General features: G+C 37.9%; 1 protein-coding gene across 1 annotated transcript in view; it reads left to right on the forward strand.

Annotated features, from left to right (window-relative positions):
• The window catches only part of ptprt (protein tyrosine phosphatase receptor type T), a gene marked incomplete in the record, with an annotated part of 388,491 nt that overhangs the window by 97,610 nt on the left and 283,319 nt on the right, over positions 1 to 7,562 (forward strand). The window contains 3 exon segments of the mRNA XM_014015350.1: positions 3,305 to 3,465; positions 4,211 to 4,321; positions 6,939 to 7,020. Of these exon segments, the coding sequence (XP_013870804.1) occupies positions 3,305 to 3,465; positions 4,211 to 4,321; positions 6,939 to 7,020 (354 nt within the window).

The following is a 7,562-nucleotide window of genomic DNA, read 5'->3' on the forward strand; positions in this document are numbered from 1 at the left end:
CATCCATTCATCCATCCATGCATCTGTCCATCCGTCCGTCCATCCAACATCCATCTATCAGTCTATCCGTCCATCCATTCATCCATCCATGCATCTGTCCATCCGTCCGTCCATCCAACATCCATCTATCAGTCTATCCGTCCATCCATTCATCCGTTCATCCATCCGTCCATCCGTCCGTCCATCCAACATCCATCTATCAGTCTATCCGTCCATCCATTCATCCGTTCATCCATCCGTCCATCCGTCCGTCCATCCAACATCCATCAATCCATCCATCCAATCCATCCATCCATCCATCCATCCATCCATCCATCTGTTCATCTATCCATCCATCCATCCATCCATCTGTTCATCTATCCATCCATCCATCCATCCATCTGTTCATCCATCCATCCATCCATCCATCCATCCATCCATCCATCCATCCATCCATCCATGTGGTCAGAGAGGGTCAATAATCTGTCCTGTCAGATGTGGGAGGAGCTAACTCTGTTCTTGTTGCTTCAGTCAGATTTTAGAGAAACATACAAAGTTACAGATGTTTCTTTTCTTCCATGATGAGAAACTTAAATCGTTATCTTGGATCGTCCATGTTTTCAGTCAAATCCAGGCTTTAGACACAAGTGAACACAGGACGATCTGCAGATGGTTTCATATCTCTGAGTTTGTTTTTACTGCTGCTCCTCAGCTTGAGTTTCCTGAGCGCCTCTGACTGTATAAGCTCCAGATTCACCAAAGTATTTAAGCTTTTTAACACTTCGTTTGTGTCTCATTCACTGGATAAACCTGGTTTCAGTGACTCTGGTTTGTTCAGTACAGGAGATAATGGTTGCTTTTGTTGCCTGTGTTTTTTTTTAAAGGGTGTCGTGTTGAATTTTTCACCTTGGGAGCGATGACTGCTCTGTGTGGATCCTTTCTGCACCTCTCATTGAGCTGCTCTTTGCTGGAGTATCCTCCATCTCTGCCGCTCTGCACCACAACGCTGCTCTTTTCTGCCTTTAAATTATGCTGCCTTCAATAGCTTCTCTCTGAGACCATTATCTGGAATTCTGCACACCGGCCCGTGTTTCATCGAGTTTATAAGCCCTTCAAATTCACCCATCTTGCTTCTGTTTCTCAGTTTAGTCACATATTGAACAACCGCCTCACTTTTTTTTCTCCCTCCACACATGTACCAAGAATCTCTGTCAGTTTTCTTCATTCTGAATTCCTCTCCTCACTGCCTAAACACAAGTCACATTGTTGATTAAGAAAGAGACAAATAATTCAGTTTGAGTTAGGACGTTTAGTCACAGCTTTGAAGGCTAGAAAATAGTGTTTTATTTCCATAAAGGTTTGATTTTAATTTAAGAGGCAATAAAAGGCAAAAAATAACAAAAAAAAAAATCATACTTGGACACTGAATGAACTCTCAGTCCTCCTGCCTGATTTATACTGATTTTTTTCGATGACTCTCCGTCACTTCGCTCAGTGCAGCTTATGGCAGTTAGCCAAATGGAACGGGCCGAGCCATAAAAAGCTCCATCCTCTGCCATAAAGCACACACTAAAATACACTTAAACCATAAGCTGACAAAGAAAGTGTGCTTTACGTCCACGTTTAGAACCCTTAGGGTGCAGGTGCATTAAAACGTTGATATAACTTTCTGCTGATTTAAAGAGCTTTAAGTATTTATTTTATTTTTGCTGCCGCATCAATTATCTGGTTTCTGCTTCAGAAAACACACCGACCATTTTCCAACACACACACTGAAGCTCCTAAAGAGTAGTTTGTTCAGGTTCAGTCAGGCTGCTGAGAGCTTCATGTCTTCAGATCAGATTTAAGTAGGGCTGCAGCTAACAACTATTTTAGTAATAGATTATTCTGTCGATTAATCAGGTAATAAGATTAAAATAATTCTCATCTTCTGCAGTCATTAAGCTTATTTTATGACAAATACAATTGTGAAGAGGTAATTTACAGTTGCTGACGATCCTGCAGCAATCAAAGTAAAATTACAATACAAGTTGGGCTTAATTCATGCATTTTAAGCTCCATGTACTGTATGACCTCATTTTGTAATAAAATCAGGCTTCAAAATGTAATAAACTCGCTCTAAAACAACATTATGTAATAATTGATGCAAAATGTAATAAAAGTCTTTAACGGATTATATAATAACATTATTACATTTTGCGGCAATTATTACAAACCGTGGTGGTGTAATAATCTGGTGCATTATGTAATAAACAATCAAAAACCAGTATTTCTGTTCATCCTGATCAATATACTTGTAATAACTGTCATGTCGCAAATACTACATAATTAAATCTTTATAACTTTGGTCAATAAACACAGAACTTCTCATCTTTTATTTGCATTTTCAGATTTACTGTCCTGATCCGTTACAGAAATTATTCCACTTTGTAGACAACTCTGTCAGCTCCTGTATCAGGAGGAAATGAGCTGAAGAACTTGTTTCTGGCATTAGAGTGGGTTGGAAGTGAATATTTGATGTTAATAATTGTTTTTAACGTCCTACAGGCTCTGACATGTTGAATAAATTAGAAACTAAGTTTTTGAAAGATTCCATAAAACATGAAAAATATCTGTGAGATTGCTCTGTACATCCATATACACAAGAATTTGACTGGAAATGCTTCAGAGCCACTTATACTGGGTCGAAGTCAGACAGAACCAACAAGAATGAAGCAAAAAGTAAAGAATTAGAGAAAAATTACAAATATTAAATGTAAATAAATTCTAATTATAAGAAATTAATAATAGTTTTACATCTAAAAATCATATTTTAATCTATTTTCCTCATTCAGCAACCTATTAAACTTCTGTTATGTTTCATGTAGGAGAAATACACTTTTTTTCCAGTCAGTATTTAATACAGCTGGCAAAATAAATTGTTAAAATACTTATGATTTGCTTCTGATTTTTTAATTCAGGAGATTATAAAAAAATCCTTCATTTTATGGGAAGACCCTCTTGATTCAAGAGAAAACTCCAGTTTTTAAGAAAATAGCTGCTTATCAATTAATTGTTAGTCAATCTATAAAATAAATAAACTTCAGATTAATTAATTAATCAATAAATTGCATCCCTAATTCATACAGGAATGAAATTAATTTATATCTACTCATTCATGTAATTAAGCGTTTTAATGATTTGACCGATTCATTGATTAATCGAAAAAAAAAATCAACAGATGAACCGATTATTAAAATAATCGTTAGTTGCAGCCCTCGTTGGATTATTGAGCAGGAGTCTAAAACCTCATCTGGACTTCCTCTTCCTGTTTTGGTTCCTGCAGGTTCCTTCATGGTCGTGAACGCTTCTGGTCGAGCGTCGGGTCAGAAGGCTCACCTGTACATGCCCACGCTGAAGGAGAACGACACGCACTGCGTCGACTTCCTGTACTCGCTGTCCAGCCGCGACGGAGCCAGCCCCGGCACGCTCAACGTCTACGTCAAGGTGTGTGTGTGTGTGTGTGTGTGTGTGTGTGTGTGTGTCTGCGCGTGTGTGTGTGTGTGACAGCTGAAGCAGCTCATAAACTGAACAGGTAAACAAACAGACCTCTGCTGTCTGTAGAGGGAGGAGGAAGTCTGCCCTGGTGTGTTTACTGTGTGAGGGGACGACTCAATGGGTAAACAGATAAACAACATCCGTTTTCTTTTAGAAGAATGAACAGAAGGACTGCAGCTGATACCTGGACCACAGGTTCTGTTCTTCTGTGTTTAGGGAAGCAGATGCATCCTGACCTAAACATTCAAAATATTTAGAATAAGCATTCTTTAATAAATAAAGAGTGGTTAAATAAAAGTCAATAAATCGCCATGATCCTCCTTCGATAGATAAATAAAGACATTTATTAATATTTGGTCAAAGAAATGATGAACTGAAAAGTTTTCATTGTACCTACTGAAAACTTTATATTAAATTAACTGACATATCTTGAAAACCATAAACATTTCAATAGTCACGGTGCATTATTACACACCGATCTGAACGGTTGTAGTTTGAGTAAAAAACAAAACATCAGAACGAATGAAACAGGAAAACGGCGTGAACGCTGCTGACTCAGCGCTCAGATAATCGATTCCTCCTTTATTTTCCAACCCTTTGAGCCCAAAAGTCCTTGGTTTTCTGTTAGAATTCTGTTAGCAGCCTGGAGTTGCTCCTTTAAGTGAAATGCTCTCCACCTGCTCCCTTCCTGCAGGTGAACGGAGGTGCTCAAGGTAACCCCGTATGGAACGCCTCAGATACCGTCACCGAAGGCTGGGTGAAGGCCGAACTGGCAATTTCTACATTCTGGCCCAACTCCTACCAGGTAGTACACACACATGCACACACCTAAGACTCTGGGAAGTGTTCAGAAATGTAACTGAAGCTGCTGCTTTAATGACTTTTGGTTTGTCTGTGCTGCTCTTTGTTTATTGGTCTATTTAAGGTGCAGAGATTTACTGAGCAGAGCTCTTTTTAGCGAGGTAACACTAACAGCTTTATTTTATGTAATGTCTGAGCCGTGCTCAGTAATTGAAGCCCCCTGTGTGTTGCACACAGAAACAAAGCACAACTAAAGTGTCTCTTTCTGCTTTCCTTCTCTAATTGACCTCCCAAGAAGGCTTCGTTTTTCAAAAATAGGACAAGAAATGTGTCAAATTAAGATTTAAAATTCTACAGAATTAAAGTGCAACAACAAACTTTCAGGTCTTATTTTTTTAAACATGCTGCAGTGCATTCTGGGTAAACATGTGATTTTTGGTCTGGTTTTGTTCCAGAAGTTCTGTGTTTTCTTCCTATGAAACTTTCCAGACCTCTTTGGGCTGCCAGAAGTTTTCTCCAAACATGCCATACTTGTTCAGTCTTTTTCTCACTGTTCTCTCATGACCTTTAACCTTTGACCTGTTAACTGAGTCCTATAGACAATTGGTGGAGAATCAACCATCAATCATCCAAGTCTAGCCAAATAACCAATGTTGAAAAGATTTTACTAAATCTGTTGTTTCATGGTCTAATTCTAATTATTGAAATGCCAATGTCTAATCAATGTAGAATCAACATTGATGTAGTATCAATTGGTTTGGTTCGATTGTTTAGTTTTGTTGATTGGTTGGTTGGTTTGATTTGTTTGATTAATTTAGTTGTTTGGTTTGGTTTTGTTGGTTTGGTTGTTTGGTTCGATTGTTTGGTTTTGTTGATTGTATGGTTGGTTTGATTAGTTTAGTTGGTTGGGTTGGTTGGTTGGTTGGTTTGGTTTTGTTTGGTTGATTAATTTAGTTTTAGGTTTGGTTTTGTTGGTTTGGTTGTCTGGTTCAGTAGTTTGGTTTTGTTGATTGTATGCTTGGTTTGATAAATTTGGTTGATTTAGTTTTGGTTGGTTTGGTTTGGTTTGGTTTAGTTAGATTGGTTTGGTTGTTTTGATTGTTTTGATTTGTTTGATTAATTTAGTTCGTTTGGTTTGGTTTAGTATGGTTGGGTTGTTTGGTTTGGTTGATTAATTTAGTTGCTTGGTTTGGTTGGTTGGCTGTTTGGTTTGGTTGGTTTGGTTGTTTGATTCAATAGTTTGGTTTTGTTGATTGTGTGCTTGGTTTGATTAATTTGGTTGATTTAGTTTTGGTTGGTTTGGTTTGGTCTGGTTTGGTTTAGTTTGGTTGGTTTGGTTGTTTTGGTTGTTTTGATTTGTTTGATTAATTTAGTTGGTTTGGTTTGGGTTAGTATGGTTGGGCTGTTTGGTTTGGTTTGGTTGTTTTGATTTGTTTGATTAATTTAGCTTGGTTTTGTTGGTTCGATTGTTTGGTTTTGTTGATTGGTTGGATTTGTTTATTGGTTTGCTTGGTTGATTGGTTTTGTTGGTTTGGTTGTTTGTTTGATTGTTTGGTTTTGTTGGTTGGTTGAATTTGTTTGTTGGTTTGATTAGTTTAATTAATTAGATTGTTTGGTTTGGTTGTTTTGATTTGTTTGATTAATTTAGTTTGGTTTTGTTGGTTTGATTGTTTGGTTTTGTTGATTGGTTGGATTTGTTTGTTGGTTTGATTAGTTTAATTAATTTGATTGTTTGGTTTGGTTGTGACCACCATACTGAGCAGAGACTGGTGAGAACTGTCTGAGGAGTTCAGGAAGAAGATTCTAGATATCCATGTTAAAACTCAAGGCTATAAAAACATCTCCAAGCTGCATCATATTTCTCTGACCACAGCTGCCAAATTTATTACCAAGTAGAAGATTTACTGGACTGTAGCCAACCTCTCAGGATGTGGATGCAAGAGAAAATGCGACCCTGTTTTAATCAGGCAGATAAAACACAACAGAATTAATCAAACTGCTTGTGGTCGCAGAACATGACTGGTTAAAAACAGGAAAACAAAAACCAGATCTTTCATCTTTTCCTCCTGGAGATGGGACAGAAGCATCAGAAGTGTTTAAAATTCAGACTGAAGCCTGCTGAGTGTCCTGACACGAACTCCAGTAAAATCAGTTGGTGTGTGTTTTCTGGGTGTATTTTTATGTATTTATGGGTCAGAAGGGCACGACCTCTCGGTGGCCCGGCTGACTTCCTGTCACCCTCAGACTGAGTTTTGAGCTAATATAAGATCTGCTTAACAAAGGAGAGAAAACAAGAATGAAACAAAAACAGCAGAAACAAAAAGAAAAGATGAGATGAAGAAGTAAGGAGGGATGAAGAATGGAAGATGGAGAGAAAAAAGAAGTGACAGCATATGTGGTTGGCATAAGGATGGAGACAGAAGTGATGAAGTGAAAAGATGAATAGTTGCTGACTTTCAGTGGAAAATTCCCCTGGGGTTCCCATATGAGCGCCACAGACACGTCAAGATGTTGCAGTCTGAAAAAAACAACAAAAAAACAAAAAAAAACAGAAGTTTTATTTCTGAGTTTCACAGAAAACTAGAAAACTGACACTCAGCCTCTTTTTTTCCTTCTTTCAGATAATATTCGAAGCGGTTTCAGTCCAAGGTCATCCGGGTTTCATCGCCATCGATGACATCAGAGTCCTGGCTCACCCCTGCCGTAAGTGAGGAAGACTGTGATGATGGTTGACCCTGGATAACCCCGGCTCTGCTGTGTCGTCTGTTTCATCCTTTTCCCTCACACACATTCAGATTACACAGAACCAAGCAGAACTCAGGGTCTTCATCACTCAGAACCGACAGAAACACTTTACTTCGTTAAACTCTGAGCTGAGACTCAGCAGCTTCAGGTTTACAGGAAAATATCTAAAACCATCATTAATGATGACTCTCGTCTACTACCAACCAGATTTTAACTTTAAGTTAAAGTCCTTTTTTGTTTAATGTTGATTATCTGCCTCATAAAATTTCATGGTTCGTGATTTTTTGCTAACAGAAATATGTGGCAGTTACACGATTGCCCACCTGTAACGACAGGTGACCAGAAAGCTCAGTTTAACAAGCACTTTATTTAATCTTTTTTTAAAAATTACAATTATCTCAATTTTTTTTAATTTAAACATATTTTTGGTTGAAAAGTGCGACGGCGTATCAGGGCCACTTTGCAGATAGAAAAAAATTAGTAAATCTCCAACAAATATC

Source organism: Austrofundulus limnaeus, unplaced genomic scaffold (genome assembly GCF_001266775.1).
Source record: "Austrofundulus limnaeus strain Quisiro unplaced genomic scaffold, Austrofundulus_limnaeus-1.0 Scaffold127, whole genome shotgun sequence".
NCBI lineage: Eukaryota > Metazoa > Chordata > Actinopteri > Cyprinodontiformes > Rivulidae > Austrofundulus > Austrofundulus limnaeus.